Source organism: Hemicordylus capensis, chromosome 4, assembly GCF_027244095.1.
Source record: "Hemicordylus capensis ecotype Gifberg chromosome 4, rHemCap1.1.pri, whole genome shotgun sequence".
Taxonomy (NCBI): Eukaryota; Metazoa; Chordata; class Lepidosauria; order Squamata; family Cordylidae; genus Hemicordylus; species Hemicordylus capensis.
Genome location: NC_069660.1, coordinates 34926976 through 34952947, shown reverse-complemented (window position 1 = coordinate 34952947; position 25972 = coordinate 34926976). Strand labels below are relative to the sequence as shown.

General features: G+C 45.2%; 3 protein-coding genes across 8 annotated transcripts in view; 1 reads left to right on the top strand and 2 right to left on the bottom strand.

Annotated features, from left to right (window-relative positions):
* STK4 (serine/threonine kinase 4) overlaps positions 1-2599 on the bottom strand; it is a 111498-nt gene extending 108899 nt beyond the window's left edge. The window contains exon 1 of one of the 3 annotated variants that reach the window (XM_053243425.1): positions 2351-2599. In XM_053243425.1, coding sequence (XP_053099400.1) covers positions 2351-2376 — 26 coding nt within the window. In that variant the 5' untranslated portion in view covers positions 2377-2599. The remainder of the gene's footprint in view (positions 1-2350) is intronic. The other 2 variants (XM_053243421.1, XM_053243423.1) reach the window with 2 other exon arrangements.
* Positions 1009-19785, top strand: TOMM34 (translocase of outer mitochondrial membrane 34). 2 transcript variants are annotated; one of them, XM_053243429.1, is made up of 7 exons: positions 1009-1375; positions 5219-5318; positions 9335-9487; positions 12299-12465; positions 14682-14829; positions 16694-16820; positions 17650-19785. In XM_053243429.1, exons 1-7 carry the CDS (start codon positions 1024-1026, stop codon positions 17749-17751), a joined length of 1149 nt encoding a protein of 382 aa, XP_053099404.1. In that variant the 5' UTR covers positions 1009-1023; the 3' UTR covers positions 17752-19785. The 2 variants fall into 2 exon arrangements, with proteins under 2 accessions (XP_053099404.1, XP_053099403.1); XM_053243428.1 differs by having other exon boundaries at positions 1009-1474.
* A 3431-nt stretch (positions 19786-23216) lies between these two features.
* The window catches only part of PABPC1L (poly(A) binding protein cytoplasmic 1 like), a 45382-nt gene continuing 42626 nt past the window's right edge, over positions 23217-25972 (bottom strand). For all 3 annotated transcript variants that reach the window (XM_053250855.1, XM_053250853.1, XM_053250854.1), the window contains one exon: positions 23217-23657. The gene's annotated coding sequence lies outside the window, so the exon portion shown is untranslated. The remainder of the gene's footprint in view (positions 23658-25972) is intronic.

Sequence of the window (25972 nt, the reverse complement as noted above, 5' to 3'; positions counted from 1 at the left end):
ATGTGTGAATAACAATACCAGTGTTCAGATATGTATATGCATGCACTATACACAGGTTGCACATGATATGAACATAATGTGTGAATGGAGCTTCATGACTTTATTTCTGGGAGAACCCCACCCCCACCCAATATTTTTCACAATATCAAGTAATTAAAATCATCAGGACTGCTCTCAGTAGTTAGCTGGCATTAATGAGCTTTGTGGCAGATTTAAGATTTATTGTGGCATACATTTCAGAGGAAGCATGGGCCTTTAATCTTTTTTACTGCCCCCCACCCCCAACTGCTGCTTTTAGAGGGCTACAGGCAGGAAAGCATGTTTTAGCCAAACTTGTTGGAAGTCAGGGAATAAAAGTTTGTGGATTCCAATACGGGACTTTCTCCTGTAGGTTGAGGCTGAGCACTGTCCTTTAGCATGTGCTTATATTAGGGCTGTAGCCTTGCATATCCTCTATTTGTTTACTAGGAAGTAAGGTTAATTTAATTTATGGTTTCGTTCATTAAACTCTGCTTTCTGCCCAGAAGTGCATGCAAGGCCGCTTATGTCCATGCAAAATGGTGATGTATGAGTAAACCAACACTGTGACAAAAACACTGTGATCCTAAACACACCAGGCATGAGTAAGCCGCATTGAACACAGTGGGACTTGTTCCTGAGTCCGCATGCAAAGGACTCCAAGCTTAAGACTCCATCCTGCACATGTTGATCCTGACTCCTTACTTCCAAGTAAGTCCCCTGCTAACTGAGCAAAGAGGCACCTTCTTCAAGTGGTACCTCTTTATTTAGTAGGGGGAGGAGAGCAATTGACCCCATCTATCCCTGGCACACACACAGCATTCCTCCAGTGGCTGTCGCTGTTGTCTATATCTTACGTTTCTTTTTGAGAACTTTGGTTGAAAAGCGGTGTATAAATATTCTGCGTATTCGTCTTCCAAGACAGTAGCGTTCTGACTTCCAAGCAGATATGCGTCTTACTTGGATCTAGGCCCTATTGGCCTCAATTGGAATTCCTTCCGAGGAATGACGCACAGCCTCGCGCCACAGCGCAGAGCCGGCACCCCGCTCGGCACCGGCATTGCAACTTGTGCACTGCACAGGCGCCCCTGGAGGAAAGAGGAGGAGCGCCAGCCAGACTGCGCCCGCCCTTTGCTTCATCGAGTACGGAAGGAAACCTCCTCCTCCTCCTCCTCCCCCTCCTCTTCTTTGCTGCTAGACGCCGGGCCGGCTCTTCTGGGCCCTCTCGCCGGCCTCATGGCTCCTGCGCCGCGCGTTTCGGAGCTGCGACAGGCCGGGAACAACCAGTTCCGCAACGGGCAGTACAGCCAAGCGGCCACCCTCTACGGCCGGGCCCTGCAGTTGCTGGAAGCCACAGGTACAGGCGGGCGAGGGGAGAGCCCCCAGCAAGGCCTCAGGAGGATCCGGGGAATGGGGCAGGAGAAGGGAAGAGGTCCTTGGTGGGAATCCAGGACAGGTACCTCGGCGGCTCGGTTACAGTAAAACCGCCACAGTATCCCTACGGGTTTGGTTGGTCTGTGTGAAAGCAAGTTAAATGCTTGTCCTCCAGGATCTAACCCATCCCCGATCTGCTTCGGTTCAAAGCCGATCTCCTATTAATTTCTCACCTGCCACAAATGGCTCCTATAGGGTTGTTGGGTTCAGCATCTCCTATGGGTGGTGTATTTGGAAATAAAACTACAGTCTCCCTTGAATGCTGTATTGCAAAAACTGCTTGCTTCCCCCGCCCACCCCAAGCTTGTTATTTCCTACTGCTATATTCCTCCCCCCCCCCCGCAATTTGTTTACAGGTTAGAAGTACTTGTACATTTCTGAAGTCACTTACTGGTCTTTAGGGTGCCCGTTCTCATAACACCCCTGTGAAGGTACTACATCCATTTTACAGGTGGTAAACTGAGGCTGAGAAAAAGTGGCTTTGACAGTGGGTTGGGGCTTGGATTAGAATACCAATGGTTCATGAATACCAGTGGCTCATGGGTAGCAAATATGTTTGTATGTATATAGGTTTAATTCCTAGCAGCTTCAGTTAAAGGACCTCAAGACCATGAGAAATGTTGATCTGCTGTGGTAGATAGTGAGGAACAAGATGGAACTTTGGTATCTGTTCACCTATTATATTTTAACTCAGGGTTTCCCAGTTGAGGCCCAGTATATATACAGAGCCTTGCACTTGTTCTGGTCCTTTCCAAATTCTGCCATATTGGTAAAGAACCATTTGTGTTGCGTAGGGTCAGATCTCAGCCCGAGGATCCTAAAACATCTGTGCACAGCTCACAAGATACCCTTAAGACTCCATGCAGTGGGGTACCCAGAATAGGTTTTAAAATAGTACCTGATGGCAGAATATAAAAGCTCCATCCCATTAGCTGGTTTTGAGTGCTCTGGGCTTTTACCAGCTTCGGTAGGGCAGAGTTGCTTGATGGTCCTCTGGATTAATATGGAAAAGCATTCTTTGTCCCGCTACATATTCCCAGAATTGCCAGCCCACATGCACCAAATGTGGCAGATTGCAATGCACATAGAAGTGGAAGTTGTTTAGGACTTCGTCATTTCCCAGGCTTAAAGTTACTGGGAGCCTCTGAAAGCATCTCTACAGGTTTAGACTTGTTATGTCAGCAGGGTGTCTGCTGCAGCAGTTGACTGTGTCACAATGCATGAGTTTTGGTTACCACTAGCAGAAAACAGAGGGAGGTCTAGGAGCCAGGACTTGGGTAACTGGCTGAAGCACTTTCTGTTTCGTTTCGTCCTGCTCTCAGCTGCTGGGCTTTAATGTGAGGGGCTGAAAGTCACTTAACTGCTTTCAGTTTCTTTTCTCTCCCTTCATCATGGATTGAAGATGAGGCAGAAACTCATTTAACAGCATTCTGGCTTAAATTGGCCTTGCTGCAACCCCACCTCCCAGCCCTGTGGCATGCTTTTCAGCCTTCTGGTTTTCTTTAACTTCAGAGACAGAGGAATTCTTAAAGAAGGGCATAATATTCTGAAACGAAGAACACAGGGAAGGGTCTCTCGAACGTCCAGTAAGGAATGAAACAAAGCCATGCTCCGTGTGGAGAGTAGCATGAGGGAGCGGTCTGTTTTTGAACAACACGGAATATTTGTTCTGTCTGGCCTTGCTGAACTAGGGATGCCTATTCTGTGGGGCAGAAAAGCTGAGAAATGATTTATACACATTTACAGCTAGTTCCTAGACAGGATAGGTAAGTTTGTAGAGATTGGAGGCTTTTCCTCACTAGTTTGGGCATGCACTACCCATCGAGAAGAAAGGCTGCTGTTTTGCTTTGTCTTTCGCAATGTTCCACTTTAAAATCGACATCAGCTGCAATTGGATCCCTGCTTTCATGCATTTTAAAGTGGAATATAACTAAAATTGCACAGCATTCTTGATGGACAGTGCCTTTGTTTTATTCTTTACTATTGATACCCAGTTGCAAAGAAACCGGCTAAGAGCAGAGTGAGCTAGCTGTTAGACATGAGCCCGCTTCAGACGTTAAAATTAAAGATGCTGTATCCACATAAAGGTAAAGTGTGCCATTGAGTCGGTGTCAACTCCTGGCGACAACAGAGCCCTGTGGTTGTCTTTGGTAGAACACAGGAGGGGTTTACCATTGCCTCCTCCCATGCAGTATGAGATTATGCCTTTCAGCGTCTTCCTATATCGCTGCTGCCCAATATAGGTGTTTCCCATAGTCTGGGAAACACACCAGCAGGGATTTGAACCAGCAACCTCTGGCTTGCTAATCAAGTCATTTCCCCACTGTGCCATTAGGTGGTACAGCATCTCAAATGCGGCTGGAAGTCACGCCCCCATCCTGTCACTCAGGGATACAGCAGTGTTTGTCTGAAGAGGGCTGATTGAGAAGAGCCTTCCAATCATGGAAGCAGCACTCGCCTCTCCAGGTGAATGCCACTGTATCCTTGAGTGGCAGGCTGTGGGGGTTAGTGATTCAGCCAGGTGGGACTTCTGGCCCCATTTGAGATGCTGTAGGTAGGTACAGTGTCTTCAGTAATACTTTAGTATTTGAAGAGGGCTATGCTTACAGGAGCATCCAGAAAATCTGGAGCCATGGTGTGATAGTGGATTGTGATCATCTGGGTTCAAATCCCACCAAACGAAAAAGTTCATTGAGTATAGTTTTGTGGCAGTCTCTCTCAGACCTAACTTACTTTGTAGAGTTATGGGGTGGAAACTGTACCTGCTTTGAGCTCCTTGGGGGAAGGATGAGATAAAAATGTAGCAAATAAAGAAGAGTGTGAGATGAAAATGCAGGACTGTGCAAAAGTAGTGCACTAAAAAATCGGATCCAACTTAGGGACATCCCTAACAATCGGATGCTTGAAAAAGAGATGTCTGTGGGGACAGGATGAACATGCATAGTATCTTGATGGTATATAAAGAGGAGACCTGCTACTTGGTGTGGTGGTTAGAGTGCTGGACTAGGACCGGGAGACCCGAGTTCAAATCCCCATTCAGCCATAAAACTAGCTGGGTGACTCTGGGTCAGTCACTTCTCTCTCAGCCTAACCTACTTCACAGGGTTGTTGTGAAAGAGAAACTCAAGTATGTAGTACACCGCTCTGGGCTCCTTGGAGGAAGAGCGGGATATAAATGTAAAAATAATAATAATAATAATTTGAACACTGATTTAGTGACGTCAGTCAGAAGTCACCCTACTGATTTTCTCCTCCTCCTTCCAATTGTGACTTCAACCCCTCATTGTAATTACTGGTCTTTGAAGCTCTTGGTAAATGGTAAGAAGCACCTCATGGAGGACAAGGCATTAGGGATGTGCATGGAACTACACTGGGTGCCTTGATGGTGGCGGGGGGGGTTGCACTTTAAGGGCAGGGGATGGTGCACTTACCCCTCCCTCCGGTTTTCCTCAAGTCCTACGTGGCAGCAGCATACTTCCCTGCCACCCCGTTTGCTCTTCAGCTGGAAGTAGCTGGTGCGTGGGCGGGCACGTAGGTGTTTGCGATGGGCCCGGCAGGTGGAAAGCAGAGGGAGGGGTAAGTGCACCATCCCTTAAAGTCCCACCTCCTGCTGCCTTCGAACTTCGAGCCACCCGGTTCTCTAAACCGGGCTTAGGCACATCCCTAAAAGCCCACAGCTCTAAATTCCAATGTACTTTGCTAACGTTGAAGATGGTTGCTACACAATGAGACCTCTGACTTGCTCTCTGTTTGCCTTTGCGCATAGGGGATGTGAATCCTGAAGACAAGAGCGTTCTTTATTCCAATCGTGCTGCCTGCTATTTGAAGGATGGGAACTGTAGTCTCTGCATTCAGGATTGTTCTGTGTAAGTAACTGTTATCCAGAGACATGGAGAATAACAGGCTGGGTTGAACATGTGTATGCACTTGATGAGTCAATGCATTTTGGAGACTAGCTACATGTTTAAGCCTCTTAAAGGAGGCTTAATAGATCCTATCTTCTTCTATCTTCTATATAATTATTTCTCTTAGCCACCCTGAGCAGTAGTATACTGGAGGAGCAGGGTATAAATATTTTAAATAAATAAAGAGGCCACATTTACCTCTTTAGAACCTAGAAGGGGTCCCTCCTGCATTGGTCTTCACAGCCGTAGAAGGCTAGAAAGAATTAGCCCTGTTCAGCCTACTTTCTATCTATCTATCTATCTATCTATTTTTTTCTCTTAGCCACCCACCTTGGAGATGCATGTCTTTGGGGTGGAACTCTCGCAACATGCTGCAAGAGTTCCCGGCAAAGACGGGAGCAAGGATGGATAAATTGGGGCCCAATTGGGAAGGAGCCACATGAGGGAAGCAGCGGACCCAGACACGATGGGGAGGCAGTGGACCCAGCAGTGGCGATTTCGGGCCCAGCTGCAGTGGAGGCAGGGTGAGGAGGTGGCTGGGCCACCAGGAAGAGGAGATGGCCCAGGAGGGGAAGGGCTGGTTTTAAAGCCGGCCAGAAACCATGAGGGGTGGTGGTGGTGGAAGGATCAGCCTGGGCGGCCAGGAAACGCCAGTCCCAAATACCGCACAGATGTTCTTTGAGGGGTCGGCTAGTATGTAGAAAAAGCTGTACTCATGTAAAGGTAAAGTGTGCCGTCGAGTCAGTGTCGACTCCTGGCGCCCACAGAGCCCTGTGGTTGTCTTTGGTAGACTACAGGAGGGGTTTCCCATTGCCTCCTCCCACGCAGTACGAGATGATGCCTTTCAGCATCTTCCTATATCACTGCTGCCCTTATATAGTACCAGCGAAGATCCGAACCAGCAACCTCGTGTACAGCTGTCAAAAGGGGGAATGAAAGTCCCGCCCCCAATGCATCATTCAGTCCCCCTCACTCCCCCCGCCAACCGCACTCACAGTTACTCTGGACAACGGAAGAGGCAATTGCCATAAGTGAGAAGGCGGGTGCTTCCATGGTTGGACTGCCAATCACAGAGGTGCCCACCGTCACGCTTACAGCAGTCACTTTTTCAGATGGCCACGGCATCTGAGCACTGCAAAAGTGGGGTGAGGGGGACTGAATGATGAGTTGGGGAGGTGGGATTTCCACCGCCATTGATAGATAAATGATTTTTTATTATTATTTTACATTTATATCCCGCTCTTTCTCCAAGGAGCCCCATATTTAAGACTTGACACTGGAAGAGGAAGTATACCTATCCTGGCAAGCAGTAGTAGCATGATCCCTTCCCTCTGGTGAGGAGCTGTGGTCATGAGTTTAACATGCTGGGACTCTCTCCTTCCCAGGACACAAGGAAAAGGCATGGCGTGAGCCAGCATCTCAGTCTTTTTTTTTTAGCTATCCCTTTCTGTAGGGAGAGTTAGGGAAGGGACTGCCAGAACAGGTTCCCACATGAGCAGCCACAGACAGGGCTCTGAGCTGCAGTGTGAACTTCCTCTATTGAAAAGAACGGTGTGTTGAGTTGACGCGGAGTTTGGTGAATGGCCATTCTGTGGTTATGAATCTGTGATGGTTCATTCAGACTCTACAAATCCTCGCTTTCAGCTGTGATCAAGTGAAGGATATGAATGTGTGAACCAGCCCTGGGTTACGTTGATTTTTACAACTGGTTTATGTTTGTTTTTGTTTTTTAAAAATTCCATTCATAAATTGTAACCATAAATTGTACAATTTAATAGAACAAGAATGTAGGGCACCCTATTTCAATACATGAAATTAACTGTTACTATATTTACAATCAATATACTGCTTTTCTTTAAATATGTCCTCAAAGCAGTTTCCACAGCAAGAGGAATAAGAAAATGGTTCTTGGTCTCAAAGGGCCTCACAGTCTGAAAAGAAAGAGAAGGGCAATGCCAACAACTGAGGGATGCTAGGCTGGGATGAATAAGGACAGCTGCTCACACCCCTAACATAAGAACAGCCCTGCTGGATCAGGCCCAAAGCCCATCTACTCCAGCATCCTGCTTCACACAGTGGCCCACCAGATGCCTCTGGAAAGCCCACAGGCAAGAGGTGAGGGCATGTCCTCTCTCCTAATGTTACTCCCCTGCAACTGGTATTTAGAGGCATCTTGCCTCTGAGGCTGAAGGTGGCCTATAGCCCTCAGACTAGTAGCCATTGATAGACTTCTCCTCCATGAATTTATCTAAAACCCTCTTAAAGCCATCCAGACTGTTGGCTGTCGCCACATCTTGTGGCAGAGAATTCCATAGGTTGATTAATAGTTCCCTACTAAGTATGAGAAAGTGACCACTTTAAAAGCTTCCTCTTCTGCCCAGTTAGTATACTTCATCTTGGATCTTCCAGTATGTATCTCTATGCCATTAATTCCGGATGGTCTCTGATGCAGTAGCTGTCTTTGTTGTAGATTAAAAATTATGTCTCAGTATATCAGTAAGGTCTGTAATTCATCTAAATTGGGTTTTCATTAATTAGTTCTGGATGTAACCAGTCACAGTGCCTTCCTATGGTTATTTACTCATGGGTGTGTGGTGCCTTGTTAGAACAGTTCAGGGTGTGAGTTTGCAGCTCTGTGGTTTTCTGCTGCAGTAGCGGCTACAGTTGCCAAGGTTCTGACTCATGAGTGACTGCAATTGTCATCATAGCCTTGAGCTGATGAATTGCATGACTAGAGAACTGTTCTTCTGAGAAAAGGCATCCAGAGGTAACAAGTGAATTGGCTTTCAGTCTTCAGCAATGTCACCTTTGCTTTGTAACAACCTTGGTTTTTCTTTATATGCTTGCTAGAAGCCCATATACAGTATACTAGCTGACCTGGTGCAGACCATCTGCGCCCCTAGTTCTCCCTGTCTCCCCCATTTCAGCCCCATTTCGTTCTCCTAGCCGCCGCCTGCCCTCTCTCGTAACTGTGGCTAATCGGCAGCTGCTCGTGAACTCTCGCAAGATCTGCCACACATGGGATTAGCCGTGGGTACGTCTTAAAGAGATAGACAGACAGACAGACAGTGACTTCAATTCTGGACACATTCTTATAATGCCAGTATAATCTGGAATGACTTTGATTATTGCTTTAGTAAAATTAAGCAAGAGAAAGTGAAAGTGGAATTTTTCTCCTGGAATTAGACAAGCACAGCCATTAAATAAACACACACACATATATTGGAAATGGTACTTTAGAGGAACTTTATATTAAACCAGTGACTGCCACTCTACTGGAATTTAATGTGGTGCATTTTATCCAGTTAGCCCAGGAACAATCCAGACCATTCAGTTAGTTTAAGAACATAAGAAGAGCCTGCTGGTTCAGGTGCATGGCCTATCTAGTCCAGCATCCTGTTTCACACAGTGGCCCACCAGATGCCTCTGGGGAACCCACAGGCAAGAGGTGAGGGCATGCCCTCCTGCTGTTGCTCCCCTGCAACTAGTATTTAGAGGCTCTTAGGCTGTAGGTGACCCATAGCCACCAGACTAGTAACCATTGATAGACCTGTCCTCCATGAATTTGTCTAAGCCCCTTTTAAAGCCATCCAAGCTAGTGGCCATCACCACATCCAATGGCAAAGAATTCCATAGATCAATTAAATTTCCCAACCTTCAGTTTCATGGCATGAACACTAGCTTCTAGTGTTATGTTAGGGAGAAAAATTTCTCTCTGTCCACTCTCTCTCTATTCCATGCATAATTTTATACACACCAATCATGTCTCGCCTTAGTTGCCTCTTTTCCAAACTGAAGAGCCCCAGATGTTCTAGCCTTTCCTCATAAGGAAGGTGCTTCAAACAAGGACGTTTGGATAAGTACGTGCTTTTGTACATGACCCCACTCCCTTTAACTGAGTTTGAACACTTGCAGGTTCTGTTACTTGACTTGAGTGATTCAGTGGATTTCTTTTGCCTCCTTTTCTGCCGATCTAGTGCCCTGGATCTGGTCCCTTTTGGAATCAAGCCCCTGTTAAGGCGGGCAGCAGCCTATGAAGCTCTCGAAAGATACCAATTAGCCTATGTGGATTACAAAACTGTATTACAGGTTGATTGCACTGTACAGGCTGCGCATGATGGAGTCAACAGGTAAGGTTTTGATTTGTTAATGTAAATGGATTTGGTGAAATTTTGGGACTACTTTCAAGGTCACTCTTGGCCTATTTAGATGAGATATTTGTCTTGTTCTTCTGGATACTGAGTTGTAAACGGCCCAGAGCAGCTACCTTAGACTTGATAACTTAAGATGCAGTTCTCCTCCATGAAAATCAGTGTGAATCTTGCTGACATGCCTGAAAACTAAGTCTAGGAATAGAGCTTCGTGGACAGTATATCTCTGATTACTGGATGCTGGAGACAAGCAAGAGCTGGCTGTTTCCAGCATGTCGTACACGTGAGCTTCTCAGGGGCATTGGACTATTCAGAATTGAGATAGTGCTGGACTAGATAGACCTGATCCAACAGAACAGGTCAGACCTCAGTTGTTACTTACTTATTCCACTGACTGTAAGAAGAGGTTGCTTCTCTTCTCTAGTCAACTCTTTTCTTAAAATAGGTTGGTGCTGACCAAGGTCTTCATATATTTAGTACGCTAATGTTAAGTGATAACCAAGACCGGAGTTACTATGAACTTGCCTCCCTCTCTCTTTCTGTATTTAAGTGTAATCTATGTGAACAGTTGACTTTACTGTACATTATTTTACAAAAAAAAAAGTGAAGGACATACTGCACAACAGTATGTTAGCCTAGTAACGTTGTTGGCACACAGGTTGCATAATCGCAAAAAATGCAGCTGATGCTACATAAGAGTAAGCCCACTGGAAATAACTGCAATTTTTTCAATTCTGCAGCTTGCATGCCCACAACTTTATTAGGATGATGTACTGTAAACCCCTCCTGTATTCTACCAAAGGTGACCACAGGGCTCTGTGGTCGCCAGGAGTCAACACCGACTCAACGGCACACTTTAACTTTCCTATTGTGCAATATGTCAGCCAGTATTACTATTCAGTCTGTCTTCAGAAACAGGGAATTGAACAGAAATTCACAACTCCTATTTCTGTAGTTCCCATGCCTATGCATGTACTCTTTCTCTTGGTAGCATTTATTAAACACACAATGTTTGCTTAAAGGCTTTAAAATTTGGCACTGACAGGTGGTTGTGTGTGTGTGTGTGTGTGTGTGTGTGTGTGTGTGTGTGTGTGTGATATGCATTAATTTGGATACAGGTGCATCAGCTAGTACATATCTGAAATTCATGGATTTATATTTCACTCTATCATCTTGTTAGTTCATCTGGCTGTAATACAAGTTCAAATATCTTATCTGGGGTCAAGTAGTCAGCATGTTCAGCTTTCAGTTGCAGAGCTTCTGTCCATCACTGCAAAATAATGAGCTTGCCTCAAGTCAGGAACAAAGGATACATTATAAAGCACTATTTTCAGACGCACAACAATCAAGAACATTATTGAGCAACTAGTTGGGCCGAGCACAGAGCATCTGCGCCTCTGGCTGGCCCTGCCACCACCGCTGCTCCCCCCCCCTGCCCCCCTCCCTACGCTTTCTCACGGGCCAGCAGGCCAGCCCTCTTCTCCCCCCACACCACGCTTTATGGCTTGCAGGCTGGCCAGAAAGCTGGCCCGCCACCTCCTTCCAGTTGATGGCCAGGCTGGCCTGCCACTTCCTCCCGGCGGGTGGCCGGGACAGGTCAGCCCACCGCTGCTGGTGGCTGAGCCACCACCGCCGCCTCCTCCTCCTGGCGGCCGAGCCAAGCCGGCCCACTGCAACCTTCTCCAGCCCAGGGCCAGGGCGGCCCACCGCCACCTCCTCCGGCCCAGGGCCAGGCCAGCCCACTGCCATTGTCTCTCATCCCTTGTCTCCCGTCCCATCACTGTCTCTCAGGCAGCTGCTCTCATGAGAGCTGCCACACGTGGGATTAGCAACGGGGACGCCTAGGAGAAATAAATATATAGATTGACTGATCAGCCCATCTGTAGTAGTAGGCTGTGGATTAAGCACTACATCAGTTGTGCCTAGGAACATAGGAAGTTACCATATACCAAATCAGACCATTGGTTCATCTAACTTAGTATTGTCTACACAGACTGGCAGCGGCTTCTCCAAAGTGGCATGCAGGAGTCTCTCTCAGCCCTATCTTGGGGATGCCAGGGAGGGAACTTGGAACCTTCTACATACAAGCATGCAGATGTTCTTTCCAGAGCGGCCCCATCCCCTAAGAGAATATCTTACAGTGTTCACATGTACTTTCCCAGACCCTGGTTGCAACCAAGGGCCAATTCATACTTTCTACCACAAAACCAGCTCTCCTCCCAGTAGACAACAGAATTCAGATAAACCCATTGAAGACTGGGAACTACATCACTACATTGTACGCTGTGAAAGGACCCTTCAGATTTCTGTTTTAGCACTTCCAAATCTTCCAGTCAAAGTCCTGTTCTCTAGGGTGTGCGCACATGCAGCGCTCACAAGTTTTTGGATGTCCGCTCGGTTCATATTAGATCCCACTCAGGCCCCATTCTGAATGCAGGTGTGCGCACACTGCCTTGATACTGCCACCCAGAACAAGACTCATTCCACATAGAAATGGGGGGGGGGATTAGAGGGACCACTGAGTCCAATCAAAGAGAATGTTTTAGCCCTTGGTGGTCCCTTTTGATTCACAAAGCCGTTGGGAATCAGAGCAACATATATAGCAACATGGTCACTTTCTCAAGTCACATTCTGCATCTACATTCCACCAGATGTTCAGAAAACCATCCTCTGGATGTGCCCCAAGAAACAAACATTCAGCACATCAGTTAGTTGCCTATTCCTGGGTTGGGGGTAGGGTAGCCTTGTGGGAAAATGGTGATTTTAAAATAATAGATTTTGTCTTTTCAGAATGACTAAAGTCTTATTAGATGCGCATGGCCTTCAGTGGCGCCAGAAACTACCACCAATCCCAGCTGTTCCCGTTTCTGCTCAGAGAAGGTGGGAGTCTCCTCTAGGAAGCCAAGAAGCAACTCCAAAAAACAAATCAAATGATGCTGCATCTGTAACAAAGCAAGGTGAGTGTTTCTGCTGCCAAAGGGATAGGGACAAAGCACTAGAGCCTTGTCTGCATAATCGGAACACCATTTAGAGAAAGAGGTCTCTTTCAGATAAGTCACATTATTATTACCAGTCCTTATGAAGGAAAATACAATGTCCCCTATAATATGAATGTATCTCCGCTATAATTTTATCACTTTAGAAACATGTTACTTTTATGAGACACACCGAACCTTTCAAAATGGTACCATACAACAATTTAGTTCCACACTGATTTCCACTCTGATTTGCCTTGTGTTCTCTGAGGAGCCACCAAGTGCATTCTGGGATACTCTGTGGAGATTATTATGTCATTGGAAGTTAACAGGAAAAATGGTAGTTATGTCATTGGTGACAAATTACCAGGGGAAAAAGAATGAATGTTAGAGTATTTGCTTGCTGTAATACATGTGACACTACTGAATAATCATGAGGGTTTTTAACGTATAGTGACATAATATAATGCTGAAAAGCAACCCAAAGAACTTGATTAAACTCTTATTTTGGCCTCGGGCTCCCTGTGTGAAAGAAGGCAAATCCTTTGAAGAAAGATCTTCAAAAACAGGGGTAGGGGGATATGCAGCCTGTTTCTAAATATGTCTACTAGAAAATAGGTCCAGCAGACTTAATTGGTGATTTCTTAGTAAATATGCACAAGATTACAGCCTTAAGCACATAATTCTGCTGATGCTTAATGCAAGTTACATTTATAGCCTAGATCACACAAACATAACCTGAGTTGGTAACTCTTTTCTCAAGACTGTACCACTTCAGATGGGAGATTTGAAGAATGATCTTTCATCTGTTTGTTTGTTTGCATTTATAGATCTCCTTTTGTTGAAGACCATGTGTGTGTTTACAAACCTCCTTGCATATACAAAATTTTAATATTGAGAAGACTGTTAGGATTCCTTTCCTTGACATTTGTTTCATTTGTTTCGCATTTATAGTGCAATCCTTTGCATACTTTAGGAGTAAGTCCCATAGAGCTCAGTTGCTCTTACTTCTGAGTAAGCATGCATAGAATTTCTCTGTCAATTATGCAATCCTCCACCAGCAATCTAAAGAGCTGCAGTCCAGATACAGTTTGTCCAACTTGCTCATGATTTGTGTAAACTAGGCCAAAGACAAGCCTGCATAATGTGTGACTAATAAACCAAACGTAGCTCAGCAAAGAAGCAGCCTGCCAGATGCTTAACAAGCTCCCCTGTTTTTCCAGGCTCAAGCAGGTAGCAAAACATGGGTGGTCTTCTAAGACCTTGGTGGGCTACCATGTGTGACTCTTGGCTGCATTCAGCTAGCCTAATCAAGTGCTACTTAATTTGGGGGTGTATATCCCAGTTTTCCGAAACCTAATGTGAGAAAAATTATCTATTTTATTTATATACTTCCTGACTCCAAGCAAAATGCTTCCTTCTGTCCAATTCTTTTGTTCAGATTGTAATCTCCATGGAGCTGGTATTACATCCCAATTTCTCCTTCTCTGGCATTTGACCCAATAACTTGCTGGGGTTCTCTGATGCTACTACATAACACAAATATTTTGGGCTGGTTCAAACATCATGCAGAACAAATTCATGGAAGATAGTGCTATCAGTGGCTATGAGCCATTGTATCAGGGGGTATGCCCCTGAACACCAGGTTGTAGGGAATATCAACAGGAGGGGACAGTTTCCCTCTTTTGCCCACTTATGGGCTTCCCAGATGCACCTGGTTGGCCACTGTGTGAGGCATGATGGTGGATTAGATGGGCCTTTAGCCTAATCCAGCAGGCCTTTTCTTATGTTCTTAAGAATAAACCAAGATGATTTGATAAAGACATCATAATGAATTTTAGTTTATTTTAACATAAATCAGAAATAAATGCTCAAGTAGGCGTGGGAATAGGGACCTTGTGCTCCTGAGGTTCAAGGAACCAGGCTTTAACCAAGGTTCCGTGTAACAGCTGAACTAGCCCCATTGGCTGTTGTGCTAGCATCACATTGCTGAATAGCTCTTAAATGTGAGTTTCTAAGCTCTTCTGAACAATCAGTGGTTCTCACTTTTGTAACATCAAGGACTGACCTTATTATAATTCCACCCAAAGCATTCTGGACTGGATTTTCATTCTTTGCATGGCCTGCTGTAGTAACAAGTGTGCGATCGGCTGCTTTCATTTTTACCTAGCGCTGTTTTTCTTGAATACGAATTCCAGTGCCTGCAGCTGCCACAACTGAGCAACCAAATGTCTTGAAACAAGAAGGAAATGACTGTGTAAAGAAGGGTGACTATAAGAAAGCAATTGAAAAGTACACGGAGAGCTTAAAACTCCATAAACTGGAATGTACAACTTACACTAACAGGTAATTCTCAAGTAATCTCCCTCTCTCCTCCCGCCCCCGCCCTGAAAGTACATCAAGTGACAGTGTTGTCTATTGGAGGATATATTTGTTTGAAAAATGTACAGGCATTCCTCAGTATTGGGGTGGGGGAGGGACCGCGGATGTTGAAACTGTATCCCAAGGCATTGACTCTATGGATAGCAATAGCAATAGCACTTACATTTATTATACCGCTCTATAGCTGGAAGCTCTCTAAGCGGTTTACAATGATTTAGCATATTGCCCCCAACATTCTGGGTACTCATTTTACCGACCTCGGAAGGATGGAAGGCTGAGTCAACCTTGAGCCCCTGGTCAGGATCGAACTTGTAACCTTCTGGTTACAGGGCGGCAGTTTTACCACCGCGCCACCAGGGGTTAGGTTCCTGGAAGCTGGAAAAGCGGCAAGACCGCAGGGGAAAGTCCCCTACAATGCTCTGCAAGTGTCCAGCTGTTCAGGAATGCAGCCCCACCCCCCACCCTGAATTCCTCCCCCCCCCATGAAAATGTGAGGGGAAAATGCTTTAAAAAAAGAAATGAGCCACAAAATGGCTCTTCCTGACAAAATGGTGGCCAGGAATGACCTGCACAAACACTTCTGGCCGACTAGGAACTGCAGATACGCGGTTTTAACCCTTTTGTATCCACAAATAGTGAAATCAGGTGTCAATTAGATACCAGCGAATACACAAAACTGCAGATATGGAGTCTGCGTATAACAAGGTTTGCCTGTATAGCAGAACAATGTAATAAAGGCACAGATCATCAGAACAGAAAAGCCAGCAGAAGCCATTAAAAACATCCATTCTAAGAGGCCTAACTACAACAAAATACCAGTTTGAAACAACTGTCTTGTGCCCACTTAAAAGCAGGCAATGAGGGGGTCAATCACACTTCTCTTGGGGGAGTTCATTCCATGGCATGGGTGCTGCAATTGAGAAGATCCTCCTGTTTTTGATTTGCACATTTTAAACCATCTTTTTTGGGAGAAGACAAGTGTTTGCATTTCATTCAAGTGCAGCCTGTACATGCTTTTTGCTAGGTAATGGATATAAGTTTCATGTTGGCAATTGCCATTGTGATTACTGTAATGAATACCAATTTGACTTGCCTCTTGCCCACTGAAATAATTCTTAAAACAGAGAGTTTCTGTTATGTACCCCATTTTGAGTTTCTGATTTATGGCCCATGCCTAATGTGGAATAAAATTCGGAGTGGGGGTGGCGTGGGTTCTCATCATAGTATGCAGACTTGGTGTATGTTGCTATTTTGTAGGACTCAGATTGTGCTGTTGGGCACTTCCATTTTTTAAAAACCCAAAACTTTAACTCCTAAAGTTTTGAAGATATGCTTGAAAGTCTGCTGAAATCTCAGAAGTCGATGCGGGGGGCAGGGTGCTGAACAAGATTACCAGTGGCTACGGTGATCCTTCAGATAGTAAGGATTGTGGGATAAATTCTTGAAGTGCAATTTTCACTTTTTGCATAATAAGGCACTGTATGCGCACATGCATTCAGAGTGGGGCCGTCCTGATTCAACTTGAGCGGGATCTAAAATTAACTGAGCAGACATCAAAAAATGTATGAGCGCATGCACATGCTCTTGCCTTAAAGGGAACAGTGGGTTGGACTAGAAATTTGGACTCTAGCATTGTTTGACATCACACCAGTACATGTGTTGCAAACAATACTGGGGGGGAAACCATGCATTTCAGAACAAGGTTTTTAAAGGTGTCTATGTTATCCTACTACCCCCATCTTTTATTAGATGCATTGAAGACTTCCAAATACATGGTTGCTGTAGCCAGTTGTTTCCAAAGGTATTTATAGGTAACTCTACATTCCAGAGCTCTTTGCTACTTGAATCTGAAGCAGTACAAGGAAGCCATTCAGGATTGCTCAGAAGCCCTTAAATTAGACCCTAAGAATGTCAAGGCGTTTTACAGACGAGCACAAGCATACAAAGAGCTCAAGGTAAGGAACTGCCTGGAATTTTAGATCATTCTGGGGTATGGGTATCATGGTCTTAGACAAAGGTTTTTACTGTACAGAGAACTTTGCTATCCATGCTTTACTGTTATTTCAATCTGAGTTTTCAATCTGTAAAAGAAAAGTGCCCTACCTCATACGTCTCACAGCCATATGAGGTGGGGCACCTCTTTTACAGATAGAAAACTCAGCTTGAAAGAATAGCAACTTGGGTCAAGGCCACCCAGGGAATCCACATCTGAACAAGGGTTTATTCCTGCTTGTGGAATCAGGTTAGGGCAACGGCAGAGCTCCCCTTCCTCTTTTCTGACCATTCCAAGGATTCTTACCAGTGTACCACCTCTTCGATTGTTCCTTTCAACTAGACTGTTCTCTAGAGCAGTGATAGGAAGAAGCCGGAAGAGGATACATTTCACTTTTATCCTTCTGTGCTTTCAACCCTCTGTTCTTTTCTGCAAGTAAATTAGAACTTAAACTATCTTCAACCAGGGATATGCCACTAATTCTCTTTAGTGGGGGCAGGGGGGTGTCTGACCTTCTTCCAGATTTTCATGAGCTTTGTTTTCTAAGGAGCAAGTCAATAATAGAAGAATTTGTATTAGCCTAGAACAGGGCTACTCAACTTTGGCCTTTCTGTAGATGTTGGCTTACAACTCCCATCATCCCTGATTATTGGCCACCATGGCTAGGGATGGGGATGCTGAGAGCTGTAGTCCATCAACAGCTGGAAGGCCAAAGTTGTGCATCTCTAGCCTACACCTTTCAACCCCTTAATTCAACTAAACTTTTTTGTTAACCCCCCACTCCCTCCCAGGACTACAAATCCAGCATAGCAGATGTCAACAGCCTCTTGAAAATTGAACCAAAGAACACGGCTGCACAGAAACTACTGAAAGAATTAAAACTCTTGAAATGAGACCCATTGCAGGATTACGTTGCCCTTTTCTGAAGAGGTGTGAAAATTGTCACCGGGACCAGCCTGAATACAGGGCCAGCTACGAAATCCACCTTCCAGACCCACTACCACCTCTCTGGTTCCTTGTTTGTTTATTTATATGTTTTATATAGTTTACTCTTCCTCTTAAAGCCTTCAGAAAGTTCAGATAGACCTCTGAGATGCACAGCTTCCTAATTGCTGGGTTTAGTGGCTGAAAAGATTATTACAGCAACACTTGTCAAGTATGTGTTATTGCTAGCGTGCTTGCCACAAGGAGAAAACTGCAAGCCTCTGCTGGTGTCTGCTTAGATGTTTTAGGTAGCAGCACAAGTGGTTGGGTTTAACGGAGTGGCAGCTGGAAGTTAGAATCTCAAGACTAATCTCTGCTTTGCCTTAACTTTTGTACACTGGGCTTCGTTTGGAGTGTCTGGGCTTCAAAATGTTATTTAGGAATCTTAAAAGCTGCTTTTATCCCTTACCAAAGAGCCTGGCAGGTCTTGCTGCCCTTATGCTGGATGCACCCTTGAGTCGCCAAAATTTGAGTGTGTTGTTTTAACCTTGGTATAAGTATCTGTTTTGTTACATGCTCAATGCATGGCTTTTTTCATGGACCTGTCAAGAAGGTGCTTGTAAGTTGAGCTTCCTCTCCTGTAGGGAGGCAGCAACAACTTAGATGGGCACAGCTATTACAAGACATGAGTCCTTACAGGAAGGAGACCTGCATGTTCAAGAACGTTTGCTATGCATACCTAGCCCTGATCAGCAGTGCTCTTAGGTCTTGTTCTCATATATATCTGATGAGGTGGGGTTCTCCCACCGTAGGCTAGCAGGTGTGTGTGTGAGTGAGAATGTGAGTTGTATCTAAAGAACGTGAGGACTGTCCCATCGAAATTAAGAGGACTTAACACTAATTCCAATGGTATTTAGTAAAGACTAACTTTATTCAGATAGAACCCAGCATTCTTCTACATGGCAAACAGAATCTCTCCACCCGGAAAATTAGATCTTGCTGAGAAGACAAATATCCTAATGTTCTTGATGTGCTAGTTTTCTGCCGACAGGAAATTTTCTTTTATGGAGTAGTGTTTAACCTAGCTGTTCAGAGCTAGTCTTAAGTTAGCCACTAAACTGGAGCAAACAAATCTCCAGCCGAGCCTAAGGATGTGCACGAACCTGTTCGGAGGCCCTTTTACAGGCCTCTGAACAGGTTAAAACACTGGCCGGTTGGAACATTCAGCGGGGGTGAGGGCTAGGACTTTAAGGATGGGGAAGGGTGCACTTATCCCTCCTCCCACTTTCCCCCCGCCAGCACTGGAGTTGGGTAAAATCCCTCAGGGTGGCAGCATACCTCCTTGCCGCCCCTTCTTCCTTGGCCGGAAGTACCGGGCACGTGTGCACATCAGACGAGCTTGCGCACGATCGCAACATGCATGTGCACGCGGGGGGAAAGTGGCAGGAGGGGTAAGTGTACCCTCCCCCACCCCTTCAAGCCACCCCCGCCTGGTTCCATGCACATCCCTAGCCGAGTCCCCTTCATTGCCTTAGAAGAGGGTTTCCCAACCATTAGGCCCAGCTGTTGGGCCAACTCCCATGATCCCCAGCCACAGTGGCCAAACTCATTGTTGCTGGGGTTGATAGGAGTTGTGGACCAACCACGGGTGGGCACCCAAGGTTAGGAACCTCTGCCTTAGAGCTGCTGACTCAGGGTTAGGTGAGACAGCTTCTCAACACAGGCCAGTAATAACAGAAGCTGTGCACCAAGGACCTTGGAGAACAGCTGCAGTTAATGGTGCACAGCAGATCACAAGCACAGTGCTATTGGCAGCTGCATCTCTTGCTGCTTCTTGCTCTTTCAGTAGTTGAGGGGAGAAAAATTGTTGCCCACAGAACCTTTTGTGTTTTTTCTTGCTTTCTTTGGGCATCACTTCAAGGAATAAATCTGGGTTTGTGCACCCCAAGTTAGCCATGCTCCTGCTGCTGTTTTGAATGTTTAAATAAACTTGTTTGACTCTGCTACTCTGTGCAACTTGTAATGGGGAAAATGAGAGGCTGTGACTTTCCCAGTTCACACCATTCGATGTACATTTCCAGAGGAAAAGACTCGTGCCTTGGAATAAGATGAACAGCCAGCTCAGTCCTCCAAGAACACTGTTGGATTAATCTACTATAGCACCAAGCTAGTCTTAAAGGGCTGCACAACTTCAGCCTTCCTGAAGATGCGGGACTCCAACTCACATCATTCCTGACTATTGGCCACTGTGGTTGGGGATGATGGAAGTTGGCCATCCAACAGCTGGATGGCTAAAGTTGTAATTGCAGCTGGGGATGGGAGTTGTGGTCCAACAGAGGCTGGCAATCTTAAGATTGGCTACCCCTGCAACTGTGTATGAGATATGGTCAATGAAGGATTCTGCTCAGATCGTGCTGAAATGTTTTAGCCATAGCAGGGTTGTGTATCTATCACAATCCCACAGGAGGTAGGGTGGTGGCAGGCTCGGAATTTGAATCTAAAGCTGCGGGGCGGCAAGGTAAGGTCAGTACCGGTTCTTTTTGAAGGTGGTCAGCTGAGCTTACTCACATCTGACACACTGTAAGCCAATGCCTTTGAATTTTCAGGCAGGAGGAATACTTTTTGTCCAACTAACTGGTTGTGGCTGAAGTTCAAGCCAGGGTTTCTGGTTTTTAACATTCTCTCATGGCATTCCCCATTGGAACAGGTCAATTAGACATTAACATTTTAGTATTAAGGTAACTTATAGCAGACATTGTCTGGAATAATGATTGAACACTCCTCCATGGAAATAGTATCCTTGCTATCCTCCTTGCTTCCCAGGCAGGAGACCTTTTCATAAAGAAGTAGTAGTCCAGAATCTCCGGAGTAAGATCCACAGGGGCTGCAGTAGCTCTTGTCACCTGCCTGCCCCGCCAAGTGTTCTCTCTAATAGTTTTTCATCTGTGTGCAGAATGAGTTTTGTTCTGGGTGGCAGGATCCAGGCAGTGTGTGCACACCTGCATTCAGAGTGGGGCCTTCCTGATTCAACCTGAGTGGGATCTAAAATTAACTGAGTGGGCATCAGAAAATGTGTGTGCATGTGCACACCTTTAGAGGGAACAGTGCCCCCAACACATAGAATGTGGAATAATTTGGAGAATTATACGTACCACCTTATGTCTATTTGAAATTACTTTCTAGGAGCACTTTTACAGTTTAAATGCCTTGATACATTTAGGAGAAGGTGCAGGGGCCACCATTATTTGGTAGCAGCTAGTGCTGCTGCACACCAAAAAGCATGCCTCTGCGACTGCTAAAAGCTCCTTCATTCACACTTTCTTACAAGGTGCTGTGCTATTTGTCACTTAACTACAAAAGGTTCAATATAGTAATGTCACTCACTGGGACAGTCTGTTCTCTATATATTCTCCCCTTTTGAAAGAAGGGCAAAAAACGTGATCAGGATTTCTTTCTACACTGCTGTAAGGTGAAGACACTCCTGTTATTACAACTGTCAAGATGTCAGCACCCTACAATAAGGCTGTACAACTGTGGCCCTCCTGCAGATGTTGGCCTATAATCCCCATTGGCCACTGTGGCTGAAGATTATGAGTGTTGTAGGTCAAATATGGCTGGAGGGCCAAAGTTGTGCAGCCCTGCTCTACAACTTCACAGGGGTGTCTAGAGCAACTCGTTTGGGGAAGGAAAGGGGTAGCCAGTGTTAGGGGAACAAGGAGTTTGCTATACTACTACAAATACCGGTATGTATATACCACTTTTGAAACATTTCCAAAAAACAGTACATAGAGAAATAAACAAACATGATGGCTCCCTGTCCCCATTAGAGGAAACGGAATTGTTCGTTTACTTTAATGAAGTTTGCCTGACATTCCAAACACATTCAGAAAGTGGGCCAGATTCCTCCTAGAAGATACTGATACAGCCCAAGCAAGTAGGGCTGCTCATGTGGAGCACCAGGATCATGCCTGTTACTACCCTGCTTAGAGCCTGGGTTTTTGCCCTGGGCTACTACATGGGGTAGAAGGGCACAACTGCACCTTTCCACCTGGAATCCTAGTCGTGTATCTGCTTGGGCTGCCTGCAGCCCCTTAGAGTGACTGCCTTGTGGAAAATCCCCCAAAGCGCAGTGCATTGAGGGATTTCGAGGCAGGCTGCATTTTCCCAGCCTCCAGCTGCCATGCAGCTTTGTCTTTTTTAAAAAAAATTAGTCCAAATCTTCAAGCCCTCCTTCCAAGCTAGTTTTCACTTCCCGTCCAAGACCATGTGGCAGAAAAGAATAGAGTTAAGAAAGGAGTCAGTACATAGCTCAGTATTGTCTATACAGACTGGCAGCAGCTTCTCCAAGGTTTCAGGCAGGAATCTCTCTCAGCTCTATCTTGGAGATGCCAGGGAGGGAACTTGGATCCTAGATGCTCTTCCCAGAGCAACTCCATCCCCTAAGGGGAATATCTGACAGTGCTCAGACTTCTAGTCTACCATTCATATGCAACCAGGGCAGACCCTGCTTAGCTAAGGGGACAAGTCATGCTTGCTACCACAAGACCAGCAATCCTCACCAGTACCAGGCCAGCTGAAATCTGCAAGGGAGATGGAACTTGAAGACAGGAAAGAAACTACAGGGGTTTGCCTGGCTCCTGGGAGACAGGAGTTGTCTCCTTTCTACCTGGCTGCACTAGTTTCTGCTGCTCATTCTGGAGCAGAGAGAATGAATGAGGAATCTTTTTAAAAGACATTTTAAAATAATTCATCCTATATATGAGTGTATTGTCTGATACTTTGCTGTAGAGTTCCAGGATGGGGGAGTGGGAAATATTTTCAGGGGAGCACCTGCTATCCCTTGGAATCATCCCTGCAACATCCATACACACTGTAGATTGAATCTTAGCTTCCAGATCCTTGCTCCTTTCAAGTCTTGTACATACTTTAAATATAGACCAGCTTTAATTGTATCCACTTCCAGTGGTGTCTGGGCCACAGATCTGGTTAACTATTCTTCACATTCATCATTTCATGTACTGGTATGTGAATGCTAGAGCATTTTACTTAATAGCCAAGCATGCTTGAAGGCAAGTTTGCATTTCTATCCCAGCTCTAAAGGTTACAGGAAGTACCATCTTGGCAATTTCTATAAGATAAAGTATGTAGCTATATAAAGGGGATGACATGGTAAATTCACAAAGAGATGCATTTTTCTGAGCAGGAGCTAATTCCCATATTTGTGCAGAGGTTTTTTAAAAAATGTGGTTTAAGAAGCTGTTGCAAGGGCCAGATTACACATTGCAATGGGCCTGATCAAAATCCAAACAGAGTTCAGACTGGTTCCTTCCCTTAATGGTTGAAGATTATTGGGTATGCTTCTGAAGCAAGCAAAGTGGTGGTTAATGGCAATTACATAATTAACAGCTTGAAAAGGACACAAGAGTTGATGAAGTGAAGTGTCAGCTCTTTATCGTGTCAACAGCAGGAACAAATAAAATATTGCTACAGGCCCCAGCAGTGGCTTAAGATTTAAGGCTAATAAAAATGACCAGCACTGAGAAATTAACTGCTGAAAATCAATACAATTACAAGGGAACTGCTTTGTTCCACTGCATTCTATTATATTGTTGCAACATGTTCCCCAACAGAAGAGTACTTGTGATACCATACATATTAGACAAAACATGAGTACAATTGTGTTAGTGGGAAAAGTAACGACACTGGATCTTGTGTGCACAAAAGAAAGTGTAATTCAGATAGGGCTAGATTTTTGCAAGACCACTAGGTTTAGGCACAAATGCCTTGACATCGTGTGGATGAAGCACCACTAGGTTGGTGCTGTGTTCTCCTCTGATCAAAGCAGCAGCACGTCTGTGTGTCTGGTTTCTTCTTCCTGCAAACACACACTTTTCAGGTTAAATATTGACATATTAGAATTTACAGATAAGCATCTAGCCATAGGCTTGCACGACATATGGCCCAGGGGCTAGATCCGGCCCGGGGTGTGTGTTTTTGCTGGCCCACTGGAGGAAGCCTCTGCAGCAAAAGCACGAGCCCTGAAGAACACTGTGCGCTGCTGAGAAAGAGCGGCAGCTCAATGTAGTTGGCCACTTGAGATCAGAAACCCCCTAAGCCAAAGCCCACTAACATCATCCCTCTGCCCTCTTACTTGCATAATTTTAATGTAATGTGCTGGAACTTGATTTCAACCCCCCACACACCAAGTCATGGTTGGTTCTAGCCCACTAGGGCATTTGTGCACCCTTGATCTAGCAGGATTGGGGACTCTAGCACTTCTGGTTGAAAAGGGCTAATCTTTACATACAAACAAAAGAGAATACATTTGCCTCTATTTTTAAAGAACTTGAAGCAGTGCCCTGTGAAATAATATGAACATCTGAAGCTGTCTGTTTAGAGTAGACAAACAGTTCATTGGTCCATCCTTCCACGACTGTCTATTCTGACAAGCAACAGCTAGCAGTTGTCTTGGTAATAAAGGGAAAATAAAAAGGGAAATGTGGCCAATATGCCCATTGATTTGCACTGCTTGCCTGTTTCTGCTCTCAAGTAGTAGCTCCTGTAGCAGCTGTACGCTCCCCCAAGTAAGTAGGAAGGATATTCAGCCCATGAAGACAAGACTGAAACAGTGGAAACCAATGCAAAGAGCTCACGGCACGGGCAAGTGGAGCTGCAAGTTGCAGCAGTAAGCATAATGAAGTGGTGATCTGTAGGGTTGTGCAAAAGGCTCCTATTTGATTTGGGATTACATCAGCATTTTGGAGGAGTCCCTGCTTCAATTTGGACCTGCTGGGAAAGTCCCGCTTTGTTTCAGCCTGAACCTTTCTGCAACAGCTATAGTCACAGAAAAGTCTACAGTTCCCTTAACAAAAAATTCTTCAAGTAAGATTACAGCAGTACATATAACACAATCAAGTATAAGAATTATATATGTGTATAACTAGAAAAGACTACAATTCCCAAGAGCACTCACACCACTCCCAGTAATTCAGGGGAATTAAAGAAGTCAGTTAAAATACAATGCCCGCGACCTCTCTATTGGGCATGAAGTTACAGGAAAGCAGCCTGTCTTCTTCTGCCTGGTCCTGTGAGTACTTTGGGGTGGGGGCCGAATGGGCCAAAGTGAAGCTGGGGTGGGGTGAATGGATCCATCTGGTTTGCTTCATTTTTACCTCAAAAGCACTCTGGTTCGGGCCATAGCCAAGTAAGTTCAAAAGCTTTGCACAGCCCTATAGGTTTGTCCACTTCACACACGCACCGGCAAGATGTCCACTACTCCCTCACTCGGCAGGTACTCAGGATTATGTGACTAGGCCTTCATCAGCAATTGCACAGCTCAACATGGAAACTAGTATCTGCATCAAACTCCTCCAGGCAAAAGCTAGTCTCAAGCCCCTCAAGGTTGTTCCCCACAGCCCTCCTCACACTGCACATCTAGAATGCTATAGCTGTACAATTTCAACTGAAGAGAGCTGTTTACAAATGTTATTTGTAAAGTTTTATTTAGAAAAATGGTGACCGGGAACTTTCCCAGACTGAAGGCTTTACCGTGGGATTAAGGGGTGAAGTACTGTGAGTTGCAGAGATTTCTAATTTGCCTACCAAAGCAAAAAGGGTTGTTGTTTTTACCCCGGACATAGATTGGGCTAAGCTCCAATGAACAATGAAAAACCCGAATCGTGTATGGAGTGCTCCCTGATAGCTCACGGGGACTTCGACTTAAAACTGGACAATATGTCAATGCACACTGGCCTTTCCATGGTTAAGCAAAATAAAAGGACTGTCTGGGAATACTCCAGAAGGAGAAGAGACATAACATAGCATAATTTGAAGAGAGGGGATTTACAGAAGGTAAACTTCTGGGCTGCCCAAAAACATTTGATGGGCAGCAAGTTTAGAACATACAAAAAAGTCAGTACTGCTGCTGCTATTTTATCTGTGCTGTTCCATTGGTCTTTTTAAAGAACACAACTTGAATGCAAAGATCAAGTGTAAAGGTGCAAGAGGCCCCTTCCCCAGTTTTGAGCAATACCCTCTTCCTGCTGCAGTACCCCAGGGGCCTCCAATAACAGATTTGCAGGATACTGCAGAGGAAGGGGGTGGGGGTACAGAAGCCCCATTCCATGCACAAAATGAAAGTTAGGGTCCAAGCCTATAGGGTTTTTTTGGGGGGGGGTTGGTTTTGTTGGA

What these genes read in the sequence shown, in the direction of transcription:
- TOMM34 (XM_053243428.1), top strand. Translation starts at nt 1,024, where the DNA reads ATGACGCACAGCCTCGCGCCACAGCGCAGAGCCGGCACCCCGCTCGGC. An exon ending in TGCATCTGTAACAAAGCAAG is followed by an intron (nt 12,466 to 14,681) that starts GTGAGTGTTTCT and finishes TACGAATTCCAG; the next exon opens with TGCCTGCAGCTGCCACAACT. An exon ending in AAGCATACAAAGAGCTCAAG is followed by an intron (nt 16,821 to 17,649) that starts GTAAGGAACTGC and finishes ACTCCCTCCCAG; the next exon opens with GACTACAAATCCAGCATAGC.